General features: G+C 52.6%; 1 protein-coding gene and 1 long non-coding RNA gene across 4 annotated transcripts; one reads left to right on the forward strand and one right to left on the reverse strand.

The window, feature by feature from the left end:
• Positions 1-13,038, reverse strand: ANKK1 (ankyrin repeat and kinase domain containing 1). 2 transcript variants are annotated; one of them, XM_025465490.3, is made up of 8 exons: positions 12,553-13,038; positions 6,536-6,830; positions 5,256-5,407; positions 4,966-5,015; positions 4,237-4,392; positions 3,440-3,558; positions 2,781-2,817; positions 1-1,871 (listed from the first exon to the last, which is right to left on the reverse strand). In XM_025465490.3, the coding sequence occupies exons 1-8, from the start codon at positions 12,954-12,956 to the stop codon at positions 568-570; spliced, it is 2,517 nt and encodes an 838-aa protein (XP_025321275.3). In that variant the 5' UTR covers positions 12,957-13,038; the 3' UTR covers positions 1-567. The 2 variants fall into 2 exon arrangements, with proteins under 2 accessions (XP_025321275.3, XP_035572923.2); XM_035717030.2 differs by having other exon boundaries at positions 1-1,874.
• Positions 12,311-24,175, forward strand: LOC112671322 (uncharacterized). Of its 2 annotated transcripts, none has more exons than XR_004816260.2 (6): positions 12,311-12,417; positions 17,793-17,875; positions 18,035-18,183; positions 18,501-18,612; positions 18,712-18,788; positions 23,665-24,175. It is a non-coding gene; the product is annotated as an uncharacterized LOC112671322 (long non-coding RNA). The 2 variants fall into 2 exon arrangements; XR_004816261.2 differs by lacking the exon at positions 23,665-24,175 and adding an exon at positions 21,118-22,132.
• Positions 24,176-24,282: the final 107 nt, after the last annotated feature.

Below are 24,282 nucleotides of genomic sequence, written 5' to 3' on the forward strand. Positions count from 1 at the left end.
TACTAACACGACTGGCCCCTCAGGTCAGCCCATCTCCAAAGGGGAGACTCGGGTCCACAGTTTTATTGACATCAGGGTTTGAAACTCGGCCATATAACTAGACACGGTGAAGGGGAGGCAGGGGAGGCCAGGGCGGAGTGTCCACAGAGGATCATGCATGGGCACCTGGAGCACACTGGTCCTTCACCCCGAAACCACATGGGAGAGCCAGGCGCTGGAGCCAGGTCCACTGGGACAGTGCGGTCCATGTGGCAACTGGGGACCAGACAGGGCTTCAAAGAGTGGGTGGAAATTTCCTCCCAACTTTTAGCTCCTGCCCCTTTTGAAAAGAAGCACGTGCCTGGCTGTCCTGTCTTGCTGGGGATCAGGGCCAGGTCACACAGGTCACACAGGGAGGGAGCATTTCCCTTCTCTGTGCCTCCCTTCACCTTCAGGGAAGGCTCCCGGGATGCAAGGGTCTCTGTGAGCTCAGGGGCAGGTGGCAATTACGGGGGAAGGGGCCTTGCCAGAACCCAGCTTCACCTCCACCAACCCCTCTTCCTCACCGGTGAGAAGGCCCCTGGTTGCTTAAACTTCGGTCTGGGCTGCAGGCTCAGCGCCACCCAGGGTGGCCAGTGGGGGCCCCTTGCCCTCTAGGAAGGCGATCATGTTCTGCTTCTGGTTCTGGAGGGCTAGCTGCAGGGGTGTGCAGCCCACCCCATCCCGGATGTCCAGCTGGGCACCGGCTTCGATCAGCACTTTGAGGATGGACACGTCGCCCTTGAGGGCGGCCAGGTGGGCCGGCGTCCAGCCCACCTTGTTACGGGCATGGACGTCTGCACGGTGCTCCAGGAGGTTGATGACGCTCAGGAAGGCGCCCCTCTGGACAGCCAGATGGAGGGGTGTCCAGCCGGACTGCTCGGCGGCACTGGGGTCAGCTCCACACTGCAGCAGTGCTAACACCACCACCTCCTCCCCGTGGCGGGCAGCCAGGTGCAGGGGTGTCCACTTCATGCCTCCAGGAGCCCCCAGGTCTGCGTGGCTCTCAGCCAGCAGGTGGATGATCTCCAAGTGGCCCTTGTAGGCTGCTAGATGTAGGGGTGTCCAGCCCTGCTGGGTCGGCAGCTCGAGGCTGGCCCCATACCTGAGCAGCATCTTGCAGATAAGATACTTGCCCCTGGCAGCTGCCAGGTGCAGTGGGCTGTAGCCACTCTGGTCTAGGACATCGGGAGCCGCCCCACTCTTCAACAGGTGTTGGATGGCCCTCACTTTGCCTCGCTCCACTGCCAGGTGCAGTGGTGTCCTCAGGTTTCTCTGCTGGGCATCCAGCTCAGCGCCCTGGCCTGTCAGCAGCTTGACCAGGCTGATGTGGCCAAAGTAGGCGGCCACGTGGAGGGGGGTCTTGCCCTCTGCCTCGCGCACGTTGGGGTCAGCTTGGCGGGAGACCAGAAGCCGTGCCACATTCTCGAAGTTGTTCTGTGCGGCCAGGTGGAGCGGGGTCCACCCCTCGTGCTCCTGGGCATCTACGTGGGCGCCGTGGTCCAGGAGCAGGCGGGCAGTACGGTCGTCTCCGTTCTGGGCCGCAAAGTGCAGCGGCGCCCAGCCCTCTTCATCTGCCAGGTTGGCGTCCGCCCCACGCTCCAGGAGCAGGGCGCAGAGGTCGGGCTGCTGGTCCTGGGTGGCGATGAGGAGGGGCGTGTAGCCGCAGGCTGTCCGGCAGTCCACGTGGACCCCGTGGGCCAGCAGCAGCCTCACCTGCTCCACGCTGCCCTGCACCACCAGGAGGTGGAGGGGGGTGACTTTGTTCTCGTAGATGCGCAGCCCCTCATCGCTTGAGACTGGGTCCCCAGTGTCCGAGAGCTGCAGGACCCGCTTCAGGTAGTCTCCCAAGTCTGCTGGGAGGAAGATGCAGGTTGAAAAAAGGACCTCTGACCCGTCCAGAGGTCATCTCGTCCAGCCCCCTGCCTCCTGGAAGTGCCATCGGGGCCCAGGGACTGTGGGAGGGCGGGCAGCCTTTCCTGCTGTCACAGATCTCTGCACAGCCCCCCTTGTCCTAGAGAACAGACCCTGGCAGCCCTTCCTGTCAGGACGGGGCAGAAAGAGGCCTGTGAGTGAACCCTGGCTCCACCCTTAGCACCACCTGACTTTTGCCAATTCCCTGCATCCTTGAGCCTCCAGAGCCTGATCCATACGTGGGCCGCAAACAATGCCCACCTCATGTTACCGTTGTGAGGACAACCTGGGCAGGCAAGAGCTTTCAGGGGCGCGCTTGGCACAAAGTAAGTCAATGCCAGCAGAAAGTAGGCTCTATGGTGTGAACTCCTCCTGAAGCCACTAAGGCTTCCTTCTGCTCTATTATGATTAAAAGCAACAATTTCCAAAACAAACAAGCAGCAACAACAGAAATCCCTGCCCAGACCAACAGCCCCCCCATCCCCCACCCCCCGAGATTCTGATTTCATCAGTCCAGGTGGGCCAGGCACCCGGACAGCTTTCACCCCCCCAGGTAATTCTAATGTGCAGCCAGGGTTGCAAGCCAAGGCTCCACCTCCGGGGTCAGGAAAGGAGGAGTCTGGCCTCCTGAGAACACAAACCTGACCCCTGAGGGCATGTGCATTTCTGGAACCTAGAGCTGGTGCCAGGAAAGGGACACACCAACTTCTGATCTGGGACAAGCTGGGCAGAGGGTCGGAGTGGGGAGGAGGGGGCGGGGTGGGGGCGGGGGTAGGTGGGAAGGGTGTGGTTTGATTCCACTTTCCCCTCGGCTGTGAGTTCTGTGGTTCCAGCTGCGGCAGACTCACCACTGTCTGTTAGCTGTGGGCTGACCTCTTCACTGACCTGAGCAGGAGGGGATCAGAAGACAAGGGGGATTGACCAGCGGGCCCTTCTGCTCTGTACCCTCCCGCACTCCTGCCCTCTCTCCAGCGCTCTCCAGCACCTGTCCGGACTCATGTCCCACGTGGGTGCTAGGAAGCCCCTCCCGGGTCATTCCTGCCAACAGCTGCATCTGCAGCAAAGTCCTGAGCAGGGGAGACCCTGCCAGAAAGAGGTGGTCCAGGGCCTCGACTTCCCCTTGGGCCACATGGAGTGCAGGGTGGCCGGCTCTGTGGTTGGGCCAGGAGCCCCCTGCCAGCCCACGGCTGGTTCCCACGTTAGGGACTATCACGTCACCATGATGACGCTGATGCTGTGGCCTGAAAGCCCGCAGGCAGGCCTCTGATTAATCCCACATATGCAAGCAATGGTGTGTCCTTCTCAGGGGCTCTGAGTCACAGCCACCACTGTGCAAATTAGGAGAAGCTGTCCCAGGTGGGCTGCCTGGTGTGGCCCGCAGTGTGGGCTGGCTCTCAGCCCCCAGCTGCTGCCTTAGTTGGGGACCTTGTGAAGGACACACCCATGCAGGCATCCCTGGGGATCCCCGGAGACCCCCCGAGCACCCCACCACCACACACACACTCACCTCCCCTGGCCGGGGCAGAGACAGCTTGCAGGACACCTTCCTGGCCAGAGCCTCACTCTCTGGGTCTGCCACAGGACTCTGGAGCAGGGACAGTAGCATGTCTGTCTCAACAGTGATGTCTGCCCCATGAAGGAGAGACAGAAAAAGAAGCAACAGGCTGGCCACCAGTCCCTTCCCCATTTTAGATAATCCTAACATTCCCCATCTCCCCGCATCCCCCAAATCCATTCCCGTGCTCACATACACTGTACATGCGCACCAGGAGGCAGGAAAGCTGGGTCCCCGCCACAGCTCAGTGGGACCACAGTTAGCAGGTCACTGACCCTCAGAGGGTTGTCTTTTTCCATCAGTGAGGGGGCAGGACTAATGCTCACGATTACACATGTGTGCGTTTCCAAAGTCGCTACAGAGGTGGGCACCCTCGAGGTCCATCCATGCCCGTGATCTCATGGTCTGGGAACATTTTACAAATGCTGCAGTGGCCCTGCAAGGACCCAAGCTAACGGGGAACTCAGAAGCAGGAGAGCCAGGCCCAGACCCACCCAGTACGGGTTTTCTATTCTACATCCCACGGGGTGCATGGTAACCCAGACAGACGGGGCCCACCACAGTCATCAGCTGCCCTCTTCTCGGCACTATGAGGCAGGCTGTGCCCCAGTGCCCCGCGCAGAGCCCTCCAGAGGGGCCCAGGCTCCAGGCGCCTCCTCTCCAGCCCTCTCTAACCTCAGCCTGGCTCCTACGCCCTCCAGCCCCGCCCAGCTGCCCAGTCCCTTGGGCAGGTCAGACCCGAGGAGAACCTGGAAAGCAGGGCCTCTTCTTGGGGTCCTGATCCCAACAGCGCCTCATCAGGTTCACCATCTGCTGGGCCTCGCCTGGCCACTCATCGGAGACAGGCTGCAGGGAGGGCCGCATACCTGCGGCCACTCGGACAACAATAGTCACCATGTTGAAGCCTGTGAGGGGAGGTTCAGGCTGTGTGCACGCCGAGAGGCTGAGCCAGAGGGGCTGGGCCAGGCTGTGGGGGGCTCCGAGGATCCCCACCGGGGTGCACACAGCAGGGGCAACATCAATGCATGGTGAATGAACAGCTAGGTTGCAGGTGTGAGTTGAGGGTCCAGTGTGAGCCGCTGGGTCTGTGGTCCAGCCGCAGCCACCTCCACGTGACCCCACACTGCAGCCCTGTGCTGCCCAAAGGCCTAGTTTCAGGCTTTGACTTTGGATTCCTTGAGCTCATCCAGATTTCCTGGCACACTAGGTACCTGGCATCTAGGTGGCAGGGGTGAGGGCAGGAGAGGCAGGAAAGAATACTTTGGAAGCAAAGGCATTAGAGGCAGAAGCGTGGTCTGGGCTGACATGTGCTGTACTGTTAGGTGAGCTCCAGAAAGTAGGGCAGGGAGGAAGGGGGGAGGGGCATCCTTCCCGTGGCTCCCCAACCCAAAGCTGCCACTTCTCCTGCCCCCACAAGCCCCCAGCCTCGAACAGCACCCTCCAGGACCCCACCCCATGCTGCCATCCCCGCCTGCTACCTGAATATGGTTTCTTCTGAGTGAGGAGCTCCCAGATGATGATCGCAAAGCTGCAAGACAGGACAGATGCCCCGAGTCAGTCACCTTCTCAGATCCCCGAGGTCAGCCGGGAGCCCCATGGACCGAACCCTCCCAGGCAAAGCCTCTCCAACCAGAGTGCCCCTCCACCCCTCCTCTTCCCTGTCGCCGTGTCCTTGGGACTGGGTGGGGGAGCAGGGGTCAGGCAGGGTGGTGATAACCAGCTCGCCCCCGGCCCCGGCAATGTGGCACAGAGTCCAGCCACCTCTCACCTGTACACATCGTACTTGCGCCCTGGGGGTTTGTTACTTTCCAAGAACATCTCAGGGGGGATGTAGCTGAGGGTGCCCCGCAGAGCTGACCTCTGGATACACTGCATCCCGGTTGACTGTTCCATCCACTTGGACAGGCCGAAGTCTGAAATCTGGGAGGAAGTCGCAATAGTCTTGCCTCCAGAATCTGCCTTCACTCTCACCTTCCTGTAGCCTACCCCTTCCAGGAGGGTGTAGTGGGTGACAACCCGGCACCCCCCTGCCATCTCTGCCACATGCGACCTGGTTACTGGTCTCCTCAGACCCTCAATGTCCTCATCTGTATACTGGAAATAATAGGAACTTTTAACTTGTGGTGCTTTTTTCTTTTTTTAAGATTTTATTTATTTATTTATTTATTTATTTATTTATTTATTTATTTAATTCATTTGTGAGTCACACAGAGAGAGTCAGAGACATAGGCAGAGGGAGAAGCAGGCTCCCCATGGGGAGCCCCATGCGGGACTCGATCCCAGACAAATGTCTATAGACTTACAGTGGGGGTTAGCGATACAACGAGACAGAGGTACCATGAGGATATACAGTGGGGCCTATCGGGGTAGACCAGGGAAAACCTCCCCGAGGGAGTAATGTTTAAGCAGAAAGCTGAAAGATGAGCACTACTTGCAAAATAAAGAAGGGAGTAGGGGAGCACTGTTCCTGGCAGTAGGCACAGAATGTGCAAAGGTCCTGTGGCACATTTTTCAGAACTGAAGCCCGTCATAACCTTTCCTAGGAATCATCTCATTTACACACATTCTCACCCAAAGCAAACAAGGGGAGGGATAGGGAATATTTTACACGCAGTAGAAACAGAAGACTGAGGCCCAAAGAGGGTTATTCCAGACATCCTGACACCCAAACTCATGCACCGAACTCCACTGCTCATCAGTTTTTGTTGTTTTTTTATTCTTAAAGATTGTATTTATTTATTCATGAGAGACAGAGAGAGAGAGAGAGAGAGAGAGAGGCAGAGACACAGGCAGAGGGAGAAGCAGGTTCCATGCAGGGAGCCGGATGTGGGACTCGATCCCGGGACTCCAGGATCACGCCCTGGGCCAAAGGCAGGCACTAAACCGCTGAGCCATCCCCCTCATCAGTCTTTGTTTTAGGTGTGATTCTGCCTTCAGTATTTGTCTACGAAGGGAGCTACTTAAAACTCCCAGCAGGCCAGTCAGGAGGCTCACCTGCAGGAGACTCTGGAGTGGAAAGAGGGCAGGGAGCTCGACGGGGACCTTTACCTTGACATGCATGTTGTTGTCCAGGAGGATGTTGCTTGGCTTGAGGTCCAGGTGGAGCAGAGGTGGCTTAATGCTGTGGAGAAAGTTCATGGCCAGGCTGGTCTCGTGGATGATGCGGAACTTGAGCTGCCAGGAGAGGCTGTGCGTGGGCAGCATCTTCTCCAGGGAGCCGTTGGTCATGAACTCCATCACAATGCCCAGGGGCTGCCTGCACACCCCGTAGATGGACACGATGTGCTGAAATTTGATCTTCTCCATTTTGGCGGCTTCTTCAATGAGGCAATCCACATCGGAACTGTGGAGACGCGGGGGTCAGGGATGGAGGGAGAGGGCCCGTTAATTCCAAGAGCGGTCGGTAGAGCAACAGGCAAGGCTGGAGCCAAGTGCTGGAGATCCAGAGAGGCCCCGGGGGTGGGGGGGTGGGGGGGGGTGGGGAGCTTACAGGAGGAAGGAGAGTCCTAGCAGGAGGCCCCACAAGATGCAGAGTGGGGTTCCCACACGACAGGAAGGGGAGGAGCATGCAAGCCCAGGAGCGAGTCCATTCTACAGAAGCGGCCACAAAAGGCCTCCTGTTTACCCTGCCACTTGTCCCCCGCCAGATCGCAGACCCCTGGAGGACCTACATCACGCCTCATGCTTCTGTTTTAAGATCCCATCTATTGCCATTTGGTGATGAAAGTAATACACATCCTTGTAGAAAATCAAGGGACTACAGAGAGCTCTGAAGAGGAAAATTAGACCATCAGTAATCCAACCTTCCAGAGTTGGCCTCTGTTAATATTTTATTTTATTTTTATTTTTTATTTTTTTTAAACTTATTTATGATAGTATAGTCACACACACAGAGAGAGAGAGAGAGAGGCAGAGACACAGGCAGAGGGAGAAGCAGGCTCCATGCAGGGAGCCCGATGCGGGATTTGATCCCAGGTCTCCAGGATCGCGCCCTGGGCCAAAGGCAGGTGCCAAACCGCTGCGCCACCCAGGGATCCCTGTTAATATTTTAGTATATTCTTTTACATTTACATGTGCCAGGTATCTCTCTCCCTTGCTCTCTCCCTTCACTCCCCCTCTCCCTCCCCTCTCCAGCCTCCCCCCTCCATCAGGCAGTATGGGCTGCTGTGTGGTCAGCTTTGCCAGCTACTGTGGCTCCGCGCTTCCTCACACTGCTCCTCTGCCCTGAAGCCAGGTCTGCAAGGCTGCGTGTTGGGGATGAACTGGATTATTCACCCTGGGTCCCCCACGGCGCACATTGCCATGCAGAGCACAATGCGTCTTTGTCAAACCAAACAGAAGTCAAGATTTAAGGGAAGGCCTTAGGAAAGAAGCCTTTGCCGACTGGCTCCCTCCTTTCACTGTGTGTGCCCCCTGAAAGGTAGATATGCAAATCAAGTCGTTGAGATTGTTTGGGGATTGTGGGGATGAGGATTAGGGAGAAATGACATTTTTAAAAGCACAGCATTTGCAAAGCTGTGTGGGCTCTGCGGTTGGTTGGAGGCTGCTGGGAGTGTGCGTGCAGGGCGGCCCTGGGAAGCCAGCCAGAGACGGCTGACCTCCAGAAAAACCCCACCTGCTCACCCTCACATCTGGACAGGGTGGCTTCCCGTCCCCCCACCCCCCAGCCTCCCCCTCTGGCCTCTGCATTGTTCCAGGGACCTCCCTTTCACCTCTGTGGTACTTCATCTGTCTCCTCTGGTCCTTTTGAGTTCCCAGGAACTGAGATTCCCTGTCTTGGAGAGGGGAAAAGCCAGGGATCTGCCCTGATTTCAAATAGCAGTTTTACCACTTATTCTCTGCATGACTCTGGCCAAGGAAGCTCTCTGGGCCTCAGTTTCTTAACTGTAAAATGGGAACGACAGCAGCTCGTATAATTGCCCTGGGGACACCCAGACTGTGCCCGATGCCCACCCCCCACCAGCCCCCATCATCAGGTGTCTGGTCTCCATGCTTCTCCGACCAGCTGTTCCTAAGGTGTGCAAAGACCCCCGCAGTGCTACAGCCCGTGCAAACTTCCCAAGTCTTGGTTTACCAGCCAGGTCTTGCACTCTTTTTTCCTTAAAGTATTCACTTCCCTGGGCCAGGTGCCAGGATTCTCTAGGACCCCTCCCTCTCCTCCTGTCCTGTACTCAGCGCCCAGGCCCAGTCCCAGGCTGGCCCTTCCCGTCTCACTCTGCACTGTCTCTTACGACCTCAGTATCTGCTGAGGTCCTGCACGAAGCGTGTCTGAAGCAGAGCTCCTGGTTCTCCTCTTGCCACCTGCCCCTCCCTCTCGGTGAATGGGGCCTCCATCCTCCCAGTCCTCAAAGATCCGACGTGCTCCTTGGCTCCTCATCATCTCCTTCCTGAGACCAGTCCCTCAGCACATCCTGTCAGCTCTACCCTCAAAATAGAGCAACAATCTGACCACTTCTCACCACCTCTACCCAGCGCCATCTCCACCCCAGCCTCCTAATTAGCCTCCCTGCTTCTCTCTTCCCCTCTGCCATCCATCCTCAACCTAGGGGCCAAAGTGATACTTGTAAAATGTCAGGCAAAGTATGTCACCACTCTGCTAAAGACCCTCTGCTGGCTTTCTTCTCATTCAGAGTAAAAGCCAAACTTCTCACACTGGTCTACAAAGCTCCGCATGATCTTTCCCCGGCATAGCTTGCTGACCCTCCCCAACTCTGTTCCTGCCATAAGGGCCTCTTGCCGGTCCTCCACCATGTCAAGCATGTTCCCACATCGGGACCTTTGCACTTGCTGTTCCCTCTGCCTCTAAGAGAGCCACAAAGCTTGCTACTCCTTTGCTTCAAATCCTCTACTCAATGGTACTAATTAGTAAGGATTTCCGCCTATATTAAATAGCAACCCTACCCCAACTCTGGCAGTCCTTGTCCTTCCATTCCCATACACAAACAGCCGACAAATTAATATTTCCAGATCAAATGTTTTCTTGGAAGATCCAATTATTCAACTCTCTTGACATATTTTTAAAAAAGATTTTATTTCTTTATTTGAGAAAGAGAGAGAGAGGCAGAGATAGAGCATGAGCAGGGGGAAAGGAGGCAGAGGGAGAAGACTCCCCGCTGAGCAGGGAGCCTGCGAGTTGTGGAGCTCAATTCAACTCTCTTTAGGTATCTTAACCAATAAAATGTCAGGTGGTTGCAAGTGCTACAGATAAAAATTATTTATCTATGTATAACTTACTTATTTTTCTATCTTCCATCCTTAGACTATAAACTCCACGAGGTCAGGACTTTGGCTTACTTACTACCTAGAGGGAACGCATGTCATCCATGCCCTAGCTCCAGTTACCACCTACAATAATACACTCACAAATTTTCACAATGGTTAACTCAGACCTTCACCTGAAACCTACTTGACAATTCTTTTTGGCTGTTTAAAGGGCACCTTAAACCCAACCAGTACAAAACTGATCTCACGAGTTTCTTCTCCAAACCTATGCCTCCTTTCACATTCTCTTTGTTAATTGTCAACAGTGTCATTCAACAGACACCAACGATGTGCTGGGCCCTGGGGACAGAGCAGTGAGCAGACACAGACTCGGCTCTCATGGAACAGACATCCTAGTGGAGCCTTTGTTCCTCACGGCAAGCCAGACATCAGGTTAACCCTTTTTTTTTTTTCAAGATTTTATTTATTCATGAGAGACACAGAGGCAGAGACACAGGCAGAGGGAGAAGCAGGTTCCCTGCGGGGAGCCCCATGTGGGACTCAATCCCAGGACTCCGGGATCACAACCTGAGCCAAAGGCAGATGCTCAACCCTTGAGCCACCCAAGGCACCAACAGTCAAGTTTAAACTTGATACTGCTCTTCCTCACCCTGCCCCCCTCCCCCATAGACAACCCAGCATCAAGTCAAGCGATGTTTACCTCCTAAATGCTGCATAATCCATTCCTTTTCCTCTAGCATCCCATGCCAGCCTGGACTTCGATCACCTTTTGCCTAAACATGACAACCCCTAACTGGACCAGCACCCACTCTACCTTTCCAATCCCTCCTCCATCCAGCAAATTCGATCAATTCCTTTTCATCATACACCCCCAGTCTGGTTGCAAACCCTTTAGTGGCTTTCTGCTGCTCCTTCTCTCAACTCCAGCCACAACAGTTTTTCGCCACCCCCCACCCCTTACTATGCCCCTTCTAACACAGGCCCTTTGAACTTCCTGCTACCTCTTCCTGGAAAACTTTCCATTCTTCAATGACTATGCTCACACTCATCCTTTACTCTCCCATTCAATCTCCTCAAGGAAGCCTTTCCTGATCCCAGTGAAACTCTATTAATAAGCTCTCACAGAACCATAAATCTCCTTGTTGCTCTTCTCACAGCAGTGCATTTACATCTATACATGGAGTTATCTGATAAGTGTCTCTGTCCCCCCAGGCTGGAAGCTCCAAGAGCAGGGCCATACCTGTTGCACTCATCAATATATCTCAGGGTCTAGCATAGTGCCTGCCACTTAGTAGAAGAACAATAAGCATTCATCAAGTGAAGGAATGAATGAGGACGTGCAAAGAGTATCTAGTGAATACACACAAAGCTCCTAGAGTAGTACTCCACACTCAGCAGGCATTAATTATCATTAAATCCCGTGACCCATTTCCGTCAGAGAGTTCCCAGAACTCAGGAAGGGAAAGTAGTTGTCAATGCCTAACAATGCAGTCTCACCAATGCCATTTGTTTCTTTTCGACCTTCACGTCAAAGTCTAAGCCATGTGGACAAACCCTAGAAAAATCTGACTGCACTGCAAAGCCAGCATGAGGGTGTGGAAGGAGGAAGAGGGTCAAGTTGTGGGTTGTCTCACTTTGCTCACATCTTGAGGCAGGTGGGTGGCCCAGGAATTAGAGAGGAGGCTGTTTCTTTTCTTTTTTTTAATAAATTTATTTTTTATTGGTGTTCAATTTGCCAACATATAGAATAACACCCAGTGCTCATCCCATCAAGTGCCCCCCTCAGTGCCCGTCACCCAGTCACCCCCACCCCCCGCCCACCTCCCCTTCCACCACCCCTAGTTCATTTCCCAGAGTTAAGAGTCTCTCATGTTCTGTCTCCCTTTCTGATATTTCCCACTCATTTTTTCTAGGAGGCTGTTTCAAGTGTGTGGGACCTCAGGCTGTGTCTTGGGGTCTTGCATGGTGACCAGAGAACACAACATCTGCATAAAATGCCACCAGGAGATGCCCCTTTGCCAGGCCTTCTAATTGATGGCCCAGAAGCTTTGGGAGGATGACACAATCCTCACACTCAGACTTCATGTCCTAAGTGTCTCCTTTATGGATGTACTGGGGGGCCACTATGCAGCCACTTCAAGCAGACCCAATGGGAAGGAGACTGGAGCTCCTCTCAATGGGAAGGCAGAGATGGGTGGAAGCTTCGAGAAAGAAGAAGCAAGAAGAAAAAGGAGGGCTTCCCAGGAGGGGCCACAGTGCACATGATGAGTGGGGAAGGAGCCAGAAATAAGCAAGGACAGAGACAGGCATTCCCAGCTTGACTTGCCAGCAGGCCCGGTGTGAGAGGCGAGCGGCCATACAGGCTCTCAGGCCAGCAGGCTGGCAGTCTCGGACCCGGGGCCCTGCCCCAGGCCACACCCGCTGGGCAGGGGCCACAGCCAGGGCCGCGGGAAGGGAGAGCCAGTGTGCTTCTCGGCAGGTCCCTGAGCATCGCTGGGCCGAGGGCAAGCCCAGCCCTGCCTGCCCTGAGAACTGAGGGGCGGATCCAGGCCTGGAGGAGGGCCACCTCCAGCTGTCACCCCGCCCTGACACCCAGCAGGGAGGGAGGCCAACCAGTTTGGGAGGCCAGAGGGAACAAAGGCGTCTTTGGAGGTCAGTCCCGCTCCCCTCTGCCCTCGGCGGATTCCACAGATGGGAAGGGCCGTCAGGTAGGGAGACCAGCTGACCTGGCCACCTGGCCGCAGGCTGCTCAGGCCCCCCGCGGAGTTTAGAGACTCGAGGAGTCTCAGCCCCAAGCCCCCCCCAGATCCCCCCCCACCAAGGGCCGGGGCACCCGCAGGTACCTGGTGGCCTCCCGCTGGCCGCAGGGACAGCACTTGACGGCGTACTCGGTCCCCCAGAGCCTGTGTCGCACCTGGAACACCTGGCCGAAGCCGCCGCTGGCCAACCGGTGCCAGTGGCCGTCGAAGTCGTCGCGGGTGAAGACGGCGGGGCTGCCCAGGCGCTGCTCCAGGCCCGCGGCCATGGGGTCGGCGCCCTGGGGACCCGGACTCCCTGCGGGGCTGCGGCCCAGGCCGGGGGAGGGCTCGGAGCCGCTGCCTGCCTTCCTGCTCCGCGGCCCCGTGGGGACGGGACGGGAAGGGGATGGGGAGGCGCAGGCCCTCCCACCTTCCATGCGGGAGGGGCCGAGCCTGCCCTGCGAGGGCGGGGACACCCTAACCCGCACCCTGGGGCCCCAGGCAGCCATGGGGCCTGGCCCGGGCAGAGGGTACGTCCCCAGGGGTCCAGGTGACTCAGAGCCCCTCCCCACCCCGCACCCTTCCTCAGCGTCAGCCTTCCTCCTGCACCCCGGCTGTCACCCTCCGGGCTAGGGGAGGTGCCTGGACAGGGAGGTGTCCTAAACGGGGAAGCCAGAGATTTCCACTGGATTTCCACCCGGCCCTAAGCGGAAGTCGATTCATTTATTCTCACTCACATGTACCAAGAGTCTGTGAGGGGTTGAGGACTGTGCGAGGGGTCTTTGCTGATGGGTGTGGGGACCTGGAACCCACCCCCTCCGCGGCAAGAATGGACTTTAAAAGTTGCAATGGGGATTTTCTGGTCTGAATCTCTTGGCTTGATGGGCTTTACATTGCCTTTATTGTTGGGATTTTTGTTTTGTCTCTTTGTCAACCAGTCTTGGTGTGCTGAAGGTCAGCAGGAGAGTAGAGTGAGAGGTCGGGTGCCTATCTGCAGGGAGCTCCCCTTCCTGGCATCACTCTCTGTCCCACCTTCAGAGGAACTGGAACCTGATTTGGGGTTGACCATGGGGAAGGTAGACTCCTTGGCCCAGTTACTGGGGTGGCTTGTTGGACAGGGATGAGGGATGAGGCTTAGGGAATAGCGGGAGCATGACCATGGCCTTGTCCCTGAGATGAGACCAGTACGGGGCAGTGTCGGGGCTGTGGAGGAATCTGGCCCAAGGGCTCAGTGCAGAAACTTGCAGAGAGGGGAGAAGAGGCACCTGCAGAGGCAGAACAGATGGGAAGTTTTCCCTGTAGGCAAAGTTACCTTGCACCGTGTCTAGGGATACAAGACAGGAAGGCTTTCCAAGGCTGAGCCTGGTGGTTCCCCCGGGTCCTCTGTCCATGGAGTTGCCCCCTCCCTGGAGAGGCCCATAGAGCAGGGAAAACTATAAGTGCTTGAAGAGGCAGGTCTCCCCAGGGACATTCCAGGGCAGGTGCTGCTGGAGGAGCTGTCACAGGACAGGGCAGGGTAGGTCACTTCTCATCTGCTGCTGATGGGCTGGAGTGACCATCCCACCTCTGGAGGAAATGCCTTACCTCGGGCCCAAACCTATAGAGCCTCTCGCCATGCCCATTGTGAGGCTCCCAGGAAATAGTGGGGGTGTGACGGGTGAGTAGAGACCACAGGTGGAAGCTAGAGAACTCATTCTTTCCATAGCTGTTTCTGTGCGAACCCCAGGATAAGTTCTGGCAAGCAGGGTAACAACTGGAGGTGAGCCCAGGGACAACAGTCAAATGGACCAAGGACAGCCACTACTGAGCATTAACTTTGTTCCAGGATCACTATCAACTTTGCCTACTATCCATATTTACAGACACAATCTTGTCTGAACCCACAACAATGTTATGAGAAAAACATCTCGTTTATAGATGAGGGGACTACCCTTAAGACAGCAAGTAGTCAGCAGCCACCTAGCTAGTAAGAGCCAATTGAGATTCAGAGCCAGGTCTGTTAGGTGCCTATGGAAAAGCATTGGCACAGGGGGAGCAGGGTGGTAGCCTTTTAAGAATATAGGGGCAAATAGGAGAATAGAATCGTGATCCCTGGAAGAGTATAGATATGATGGAAACTGCACCTTGAGTCGGACATGGACCTCAAAGACGTTGTCACAGGGAGACTCATGACTTGCTTTGGCCGGAGCAGGGCAGGGCATGACAAAACTCATTGTCCCCTGGGCAGCTCTGCTTGCCCCTGACAAGTCTCAGATCCTCCCACAGGGAAGCCTGGAGGATGACGGAGGACCTTATGGTCAGGGGGGTCAGGAGATCCATTGGGTGGATGAGAATGGAGACTGGGAAGGAAAACAGCCTGCTGGTCTTGAGAAAGTTTGCCTCAGGCCCAGATTTCTGCCCTTCAGCACCATTTGCTGAGGCCACTGGAGGAATGACCAGGGTCAAATGGCCTAAATCAGTTGAGGAAATTCCCCTTGGCTCCGTGAGAGCAAGAAGCCAGAAGCTGCTATTGGCCATACACAGAGACCATCACGGGAATGTTGAAGCATTGCCCCTCTGGGGGAGATACCCAGGGCTCAAGGCAGGCTGTCAGGATCCCAAATAAAACACCTCTGTGAGTTTCTTTCCAGGGGTGGAAGTAGAGGGACATGCAGGACCAGGCTGTGTTACTGCTGACCTACTTGTTGAAACAGCCAAGCAGTGGGTTCAAGCACTCCTGAGACTTCTGAAGAATCTGGCAAAATAAATACATGCACATACTCATAGCAACTAGAGTCATTAGACTGGCTTGGGCCGCTACATTTATCTCATCCTTGTAGGCCAGGACCAAAGCTTAGCAGTCATTGGAAAAGTTCTGAGTGTAGGGGCAGAGAAGCAAGGAGCTCCTAGGTCTCTCATCAAGTGGGCTGATACTCAGGGATCTGGGAAGGAGCAAGTAGACCTAGAAGCTGCTGATTGCCTTCTGGGGGTCTGAGCGCAGAAGGTCCTGGGCCGGCCTGGCTGGGACATCTGCAGCCAGTGGGTGGAGAGGAGAGAGCTGGAGAGGAAAGGTCCGCCTTCAGCTGCCAGCTCCTACTCGTGAAGGACAATGAATGAGGCAGGTCTATCCTGACCATGACACTGCCCCACCGGAGGGGGCGAGAAGCATGTTCTGGCCATAGGAACCTTGCCTCCAGACGCCAAGTCATTCTGTTGACTTCTATTAACTGGATTTTATTTTGGCAGATGGGGGATGGAAATTTTCTGGACTTGGATTTCTGCACATTGATTTTATATTCTGGACTTGGAATTATTATATGAAGTGTGTGTGAGTGTGTGTGTGTGTGTGTGTGTGTGTGTGTGTGTGTGTGTTTGGGGAGCCTAAAATATTCCGCCTGCCACCCCCAGACCGGTAAGCTGATTGAACAGTTCTGCAACACTCTGGATGATGCTGAAAACTAGCACGAGCCTTTCCCCAACTGGAAGGGCAAGCTCTTTGCATACAGGGAAGTTCCCAGTCTGTTGCTGTTCTCCACCCTGCAAACATGTCCCAGGCCACCTGGACAAGTTCTGGCAGGCTGCAAACTCTACTACCCTGTGTGCTGAAGTGAGGGCCAGGTCAATCAAAATGAAGGAATGTATTCAGGGAACTGGAACATTTGCCCAGGAAGCAAGGCTGTCCCCGAGAGGATGGGATAGAATGCAGCAGTAGGAGCAGGGGTTCAATGCAAGAGCCTATGAATCAGTGAGACCTGCCTTCAAACCCTGGCTTTTCCCTCACCACTTATGAGCCTCTTCAACATTACCAAATCTCTGTGGGGTTCTCCATCTAAAATGGGATGATAAAATGGGATGATAATATAATACCCACTTCAAAAGGTTGCTGTAAAGATTAATCTTTAAAAATACAGCTAAAAATACACCTGGGTGGGTAAGTCGGTTAAGCATCTGCCTTTGGCTCCAGTCATGATCCTGGGGTCCTGGGATTGAGCCCGGTGTGGGGCTGTGTGCTCAGTGGGAAATCTACTTCTCTCTCTGCCCCTCCACCTGCTTATGCGCTCTCTCTCTCAAATAAGTAAATAAAATCTTTAAAAAACCCCACACACCTAAATGAACACCTGTAGGCAAACAAAAAAAAACAAAGAAAACTCCTAAAGATCCAACCCAAACCAAACACATGATCCAAAAATTAACACAAAAATGAATTGTGGACTTCCTTTCATATAAAATGTAAAACCATAACTCCTTCAGAAAAAAAAAATAGGTGAAATCTGGACCTAGGGCTAGGCAGAAAGTTCATTGGCTAAACACCAAAAGCATAATCCATGAAGGAAATGTGAAAAAATTGGAGTTTTTTCAAGCATAATCCATGAAGGAAATGTGAATAAATTGGAGTTTTTTCAAAGTTAAAACCTTTCACTGTATGAAAGATGCTGTAAAGAGGGTGAAAAGTCAGGGTATGGATGGAGAGAATATTTATAAACCAGACATTTGACAAAGTAGTAGTTTTTTAGAATACGTAAAGAACCCTCCAAACTCAACAGTAGTAAAATAACAAGCTTTACAATTAAAAATGGAGGAAAGACATGAACAGACATTTCATGAAGAGGATACATGAGTGGCAAGTAAGTACATGAAAAGATGTTAGCATTAGGGAAATGCCAGTTGAAACCACAATAAGATATTAACCGCAGTCCTATGAGATCGGCTAAAACTTTTTTAAAGTGACACCAACATCTTACAAATGGCAAGCTTCCATTCTTTTTGATGGCTGGGTAATATTCCACTGAGTATATTACATCTTCTTTATCCATTCATCTGTTGGTGGACATCTGGGCTCTTTCCATAGTTTGGCTATTGTGGACATTGTTGCTATAAGCACTGGGGTGCAGGTGCCCCCTATGATCACTATGTTTGTATCTTTGGGTAAATACCTAGTAGTGCAATTGCTGGATCAGAGGATAGCTCTATTTTTAGCTTTTTGAGGAAACTCCATACTGTTTTCTAGAGTGGAGGTGCCAGTTCACATTCCCACCAGCAGTGTAAGAGGAAGAACACAATTTTAAAGTAAAAATAAAAACATCCCAACTCAAATAGACTAACTGAATTGAGCTTCTGGACAGGAATTGTGGTCTGTCTTTTTCACTGCTCTCTCCTCAGCACTGGGCATGTAGTCAAGAGCTCGTGTAATAGCTGGGGGATGGATGGATGGATGGGTGGGTGGATGGATGGTTTGATGGTTGGATGGAAAGGTGAAACTTGAAGGGCAGAGGCTGATTTGTGGCAGTTCGTCCCGCCTCTCTTTAGGGGCTTCTCTAGTTCCAGTGAGTTCCTCAGTCACTTACCATTTTCACATCTGCCCACAGGCCATAGCCAGGCTGCTGAGAGCTATAGGCAGTTAAACTTCTGGAATTAAGCATCCTGACTGCCCAAGGACTCCTTTTCCCTGGTGAGAACCCCTCAGATTCCCATCACTGCTGTCCTCGTCCCATCAGACTCCTTAGGATCATTTACTGTGCTTTGTGAATGTCTTTATAAATAGGTTTTTTTTTCCCCTAGCAAAAGGCTTTTCTTTTCTTTTTTTTTTTTTTCTTTTTTCTTTTTTTAGCAAAAGGCTTTTCTAATGAAAGAGAAGAAAAAGATGGTGAGGCTTGAGGGACCAAAGCAATAAGACTTGTCGTTTACTGAGTCTTCACTTTGTGCCCACTCCATCCACAGTGATCAACCTACATTATCTCATTTAATCAATCCCCTGAGGTAAGTAATATTATTACTCCCATTTTTACAGGCTTAGAGGAGCTAAGTTACTTGCCTAATGGTCATGCAGTTGGTAATTAGATGCCCCAGGACTTGAATCTGGCTTGTTCCTTGCCAAGGTAAATGCTTTTAACACTGTTAAGACGGCCTTAAGAGCTTTGATAAAAATAAAAACACGGACCCTCAGACTTGAGGCTCATCCAGATGCTGTGCTGGGGTCAGGGGCCCTGAGGCCAGGTTTGAGGGATGGAGACCCCCTGGAGCGTAAATCATCAGTGGGTGTTCCCTGACACTCTCATTCTCCATCAACCCCTCAGGCAAGCGTAAGGATGGGTGGGCTGGTACTGAAGACAGAGCTTTGACAATACCACGCTGTCAGGACTCTGCCCGAGGCTAAAAGATATCTTTGGAAGCTGTGCCTATAAAAAGGTCTGTATTACCTCAATCAATTTCCGCTTCTAGAGTAATTTATGGATTATTTAGTCACAGTGGAAATGAATCTTTGTCTCTGCTTTTTTGGCTGGAAAGAAAGCAATGTGTCCCTAGGACTACGGAAAGACTTTTCCACCAGGAAGAGGGGACTATACCTGTTGGTACATTTGCATGTGAGTATGGAAACTTGGCACGTAGGGTGTCACAGATGGGGTCTCAGGCTGAGAAAGGGGAGCCCTTTGGCTTTCATCCAGCCCTGAGCTATCCTTTCTCTCCTGGAACAGTTACTCAGGCGTGTCCCAGAAGAGGAGTGATGGGTGGTCCTGGGAGCATTCAGTCAGGAGTAACTTGGAATGGAGTATGCCTTCTTCCCAGGCACCCAGTGGTGATGGGGTGAAGCACCAGTGCTGGCTTTTCATAGAAACAAGGATTAGTTCAGACCACAGCCTATGGGTATTTCCAGGTGGTGACTCTGAATGATGATGATGTGGGAGCAGGTGGCCAAAGCAGGCTGAGTCTTTTATGCCTTGAAACACAAGAGTAAAAGACCCCTCACTACCTGGCCTCACAAGGAAGAATGTGGTCTGGAAGCAGAGACTATAGATATGGGACTAGTGCAGCCATCTTCAGGGCGGCCTGGACAAGCAAAGGAGGGAAATCAGTGCACATTTTCCTGCCCAGCCTTTGGTGTAGTCTAAGTATCCTTCATTTCTGCCCTCTCCCCACTCAACCCCTGCCCATCCTCACTATGTCCTCCTTCCAAATTAGGAAGGGGCAGCTCGAATAGCACTCCTTCCAGGGAGGGGTCTCTGACCTCTGTGGCTCTTGCTGGGCTAAAAGCCCCTAGCTCTGTATTACAGGCCAGGCCCAATGGTACTTGATTTCGTATGTCCACCCCCATTCTCTTGAGCAGACCTCCCTGAGAGGAGAAACTGTGTCTGTGTCTGTCTTCTGTGTGTGCCCCGCACTTATCCCAGTGCCTGGCACATACTGGGCACTAAACAAATGAAAACTGTCACTTGCTGTAGTATTTTTACCCAAACCATTACCACCGCTGGGTGAGAATAACCAGACTTCACCCCACACTGGTCCTGGTTCAAGTCCCCTACTGTCTTTCCCTGCTAAATGTTATCATTCACACAAGTATTTATTGAGCACTTGTTATGTGTTAGCACTTTCCTAGGTCCTTGGTCACATTAGTGATCAGAATAAATAAAACCATGGACTTCACATTTTAGCAGGAAGAGAGATGGAGTGCAAGCAGTAAGCAGTATGTCCTTATAAGTAAATGATAAGGCATGCTAGTATGATACGTCTCTATATTAAATTGTGGAAAGAAAGGAGCTAGGAGAAATAGGGCAGGACTACTAAACATTCCAACTAGTATTTTCAGGGTAAGTAGAAGTTAGGCAGGATAAAAGGGACTAGGGGACAGGTAAGGGCTCTTCTGACAACAGTGACAACACAAACCGGCAGTAACAAAAGTGGGATTTATTGTCTCATAATTGGGAAGTCACTGGTAGCCTTGGGCACAACAGGATCTGGGTGCTCAAACAATGATGTCAGGGCTCTCAACTCTTGGGGTCACCCTTTCCTAGCCTCCTACTGCTGAACAAGAAACATTTCCCTGCCACCCCTGCAGATAGTGATTTTTCTTTTCTCAGTGACTGTGGTTACAGCAGCACATAGCCCAGCTACTTAGAAATCCTTATTTCAAAAATGCTATTTCTACTCCAATTCCTGACCCTAATTTCACATAATTCTACTAGTTCTGAGAAGCTGGAAAAATAAAGGCACATATTCCTTTATTGCTTTTTTTTAATGATCCAGAGCCTCTGCTGTGTGGCCCAAGCAGGACCCCAGACTGATAGCTCTTTAAGGGACAAGGATATCCCGAGCAAACATGTAGGGGAAAGATGAGAACAGGTTTCACTTTAGTTGTCAGACATTATTGATTGGTGCTCGGGGTACAGGGCCGGGGTTAGGAAAGGGGGTCATCCCCTTCTGCTGAATGGGTCAACAGGGTACACTAAATTTCTCCTGAAATATTTCCAAACTACCTTTGGGGGGAAAAGTCACAGCTGAGTCAGGTAGAAAGAGACCCAGAAATACAGACCACGTAGGAGAGGGTCTGCTTCATCAGATGTGATCCCTCCCTTATAAACTGCTGTAGTACTGATCGCAGACCCACAGAAGCCTGGAGATTTCTAAGTGCTTCCCTTTGCTTGAAGGACATCAGGCATCCCGCCATACCCTGACTTTAGAGCGATAATCCCTGTAATCCAAGGGCTGGGGTTTGGAGAACCTCTGCCCTCAGCGGATGTTTCTCTAATTCCTGATGGCAGGTGCATGGATCAGAGGCCAAGACCACATTAGGGCCAAGAGGAGGTTTCTGCTGTATCTGATTTTTTTTTTTCAGCCCACTGCTGCTCTGCTATAATTATAATAGAAATGGTGAGGGGATATTATCTTGTTCACTCAAAGGTGTTTTATATTATCTAGCACAGTGCTCGGCACATAGCAGGTGCTTGATAAATATTTGTTGAATGAATGAGGAGCTCTTCGGGATCAAGCTGCCGTCTAAATGACCTTGGCTGAGGAGCCCCTTCAAGGAACGATGGGTTCCGGACTCCCTATCGTCTGGGGGGGGGGAGTAGCAGGCTCTGGAAACGCAAGCCTGTCACAGGGAAGGCGCCCTGGCTTCCACCACCCACCGTCCCACGCCCACGGGAGTGTGTGGCGCCAGATCGGCTGCGACAGTAATCCTTTGCAGGGGGCAGATTTAAGCTGTTACCTAACTGGCCGCTGATGGATTAGCGGGGCTTTCAGATAAAACCTTAAAGGAGTTAGGCTTTTGCTTTCCCCTTCACCCTCAGGGAGCCAGGGAGGACAGGCCACCTCTGTGAGCTGCAGATTGGGCCAGAAAGTCAAGAAGTTGAGAAGAGGAGAGGAGAAGAGATGAGATGCAGAAAGCCCTTTTGAGGGAGCTAGAAGTCCTTCCCTGTGGGTGGCTGTCATCATGGGCAGGGGCAGACTGCAGGCTGAGGGTGCTGCTGGAAACCCCAGGACTGTCTGGGTGGGGCCTCGAGTGAGGCTCTTGGCCTAGATTTGCTCAGAGAAAGTGTAGAGGGGACCATTGTGTTCCATGTCCTAGGGCTGCTATTAGGGACAGTTGTGGTCCTGGCCAGTTCTCTGAGGAGCTTGGGAGCCCCACAAGGGAATCCCATGACCCAAGGGAAGTCCCTGTCGCCATGGTGACTCACTCATGTGCCCTTGAGGACAGGGCCAAGCAAAAACGCAAGGGTGTGCCTTCTTTAGAGTGAGGTTACTAAACACCTTCTGTACACACCTAATGCTCTTTTGCTTGTCCACAAAACTTCTCACAGCAGACATCTTCCCGGTCTTCCAACTAGAATTTAAATTCTAGCAGTAGAAGAAAAAAAACCCATGAAGACACAGAAAATAATTCTATAAGAATAGGGTGTTTAAAAGTGCAACACAGGGGCACTTGGGTGGCTCAGTGGTTGAGCATCTGCCTTTGGCTCAGGTCCTGATCCTGGAGTCCTGGGATAGAGTCCCACGTCAGGCTCCCTCCTCAGCAAGGAGACTGCTTCTCCCTCTCCCTCTCCGTCCTCTCTCTCTTTCACTCTCTGTCAAGTAAATACATTAAAAAAAAAAAAAAAAAAAAGTGCAGCACAGCTGTGCCAGACTGGGAGAAAGGCGGGCAGTGTGGGCTGTGCCCAGTAGGGTGGTTGTGTGCCTAGAGGGACCCCTGCAATCTTGGGCCAGCCCCTTGATCCTTAAGAGTTCTCATCAGTAAAGAGGGAATCGTATGAGCACTCACCTCTTTAGGCAGCATCTGAAACCTAGTGAGTACTTAATAAAAAGTACCTGCCATTTGTATGATGACAGGGCTTCGAGGATGGTAGGATTTGAAGAGCAGGAAAGAAAGGTGTTTTAAGTGGGGTAGGGTGCAGAATCGAGAAGATGGGAATGAACAGAATATATGCAGACAAATACTGGGGAACTGGCCCGAGGGAACAGAGTACTTGGTGGGGAGCCACCATTCAGCAATTGTGGCTCAGGCTTCGTGAGGTGCTGAGCCCCACTGCAAGCCACAAGATCAGCTAGCTGAGCTCAAGACAGAGTATGACCCTACAACCAGGTCGTTTTTGTTTGTTTGTTTTTTAAGATTTTATTTATTTATTCATGAGAGACACCGAGAGAGGCAGAGACATAGGCAGAGGGAGAAGCAGGCTCCTTGCAGGGAGCCTGATGCTGGATTTGATCCCAGGACCCCAGGATCATGACCTGAGCCAAAGGCAAATGCTTAACCCCTGAGCCACCCAGGTGCCCACCAGGCCAATTTTTAAGGCACAGTGAGATCACTGTGAGTGTGAATGGGCCGTGTGTGGTTTTACCAATACTATTTATAGGAAGAAAATAACTTTGGGGAGGTAATAATAGATATGCTTATTTTAAATTATGCCTAAAACCTATGAATCATAGCTCTTACTTATAGGCACTGTACAGAGTACATATAAATCTTACAGTAGTTCAAGTAAAATATTAAGAGTGCTTTATCAGCAAAACTTCCAAAAAGTAAAAAAGTGCTATGTTCTTACCATCTCCACACCCATATGCACACTCCCTGACACACATGCCCCACACACCAGCAGGGGGTTTGCCCTTGATCCTGTGGGTAGTTGTGTGCAGGTGACCGGGAGGTACATCACAACAAAGTGGTGTTTGAGAGGATTATTTGGGCTGCAGTGTGCAGAGGGGCAGAAGACAGAGTGGGGACAAGGGACTCAGCAAGGAGATACCACAGCACACCTGGCTTTTTCTGATCCCCTTCCCCCTGCACCCCAAAACTGAGGATGCAGTGCAGAGTCCCCATCGCATGCTCATCTCCATCCCCCAGGCCCGCCCCTGCCGCCTCCCCGGCCCACTCAGATTCCCACCCGCCATCCTCACCAGCCTCCACTTCTGTGGGCCAGTCTACATCCCAGGTAACACTTCTGTTCTCTCTCCACTGTCTTTGGGCAGAGTCACATATGAAGCCCTCTGACCCTGATGGGATCCTCATATTTAAGAACTCTGGAAGAGAGCACACATGATGGCCAGGCCATCAGGGGGTGCCTGTGGAAGCAGCTGACTCAGAATCATGACCACAACGGTGGCTACTACTTCCTACGGGCTTGCTTTGTGCTCAGCTCGGTGCTGAGAGCCTTCCAGAAATATTTCATTCAATCCTTACCCTCAAACCCATCCCTACCATCTATGGACAGAGTGACTGCAGGGCCCAGCAACACATGGAAGTTCTAACATGTGGAGCTGGGCCCTGAGCCCAGGCATCCAGACCCAAAACTGGCGCTCCAGCCGCTGTGCCTCCTGTGAGCCCCTGCACCCTTGGCTCAGAGGTTCTCGTGCAGGGAAGACACCTCGGCCTTTTGAGGAGTCTTGATCTCCTTGTTTGTAAATGATGGGGGCGTGGGCTGGACACTTTTGAGCGTGCCTTGTATTTAGCTAGTGACATCAGATGGATTCCAATAAAGCAGATACTGGACTAGATGGTCCCTGGGTTATTTGCAGCATGAACATTCTGGAAACCTTTGTCCCCAGCACGCGTTTCAGTATTTCTCACTATCTTGCATGCCTTTGCTC

Source organism: Canis lupus, chromosome 5, assembly GCF_003254725.2.
Source record: "Canis lupus dingo isolate Sandy chromosome 5, ASM325472v2, whole genome shotgun sequence".
Lineage (NCBI taxonomy): Eukaryota > Metazoa > Chordata > Mammalia > Carnivora > Canidae > Canis > Canis lupus.

Coding starts and splice junctions, on each gene's coding strand:
- ANKK1 (XM_035717030.2), bottom strand. CDS start 12,956: ATGGCTGCCTGGGGCCCCAGGGTGCGGGTTAGGGTGTCCCCGCCCTCG. Junction 6,831..12,552: donor GGCCAGCGGGAGGCCACCAG/GTACCTGCGGGT, acceptor GCGTCTCCACAG/TTCCGATGTGGATTGCCTCA. Junction 1,875..2,780: donor CCCACAGCTAACAGACAGTG/GTGAGTCTGCCG, acceptor TCTTCCTCCCAG/CAGACTTGGGAGACTACCTG.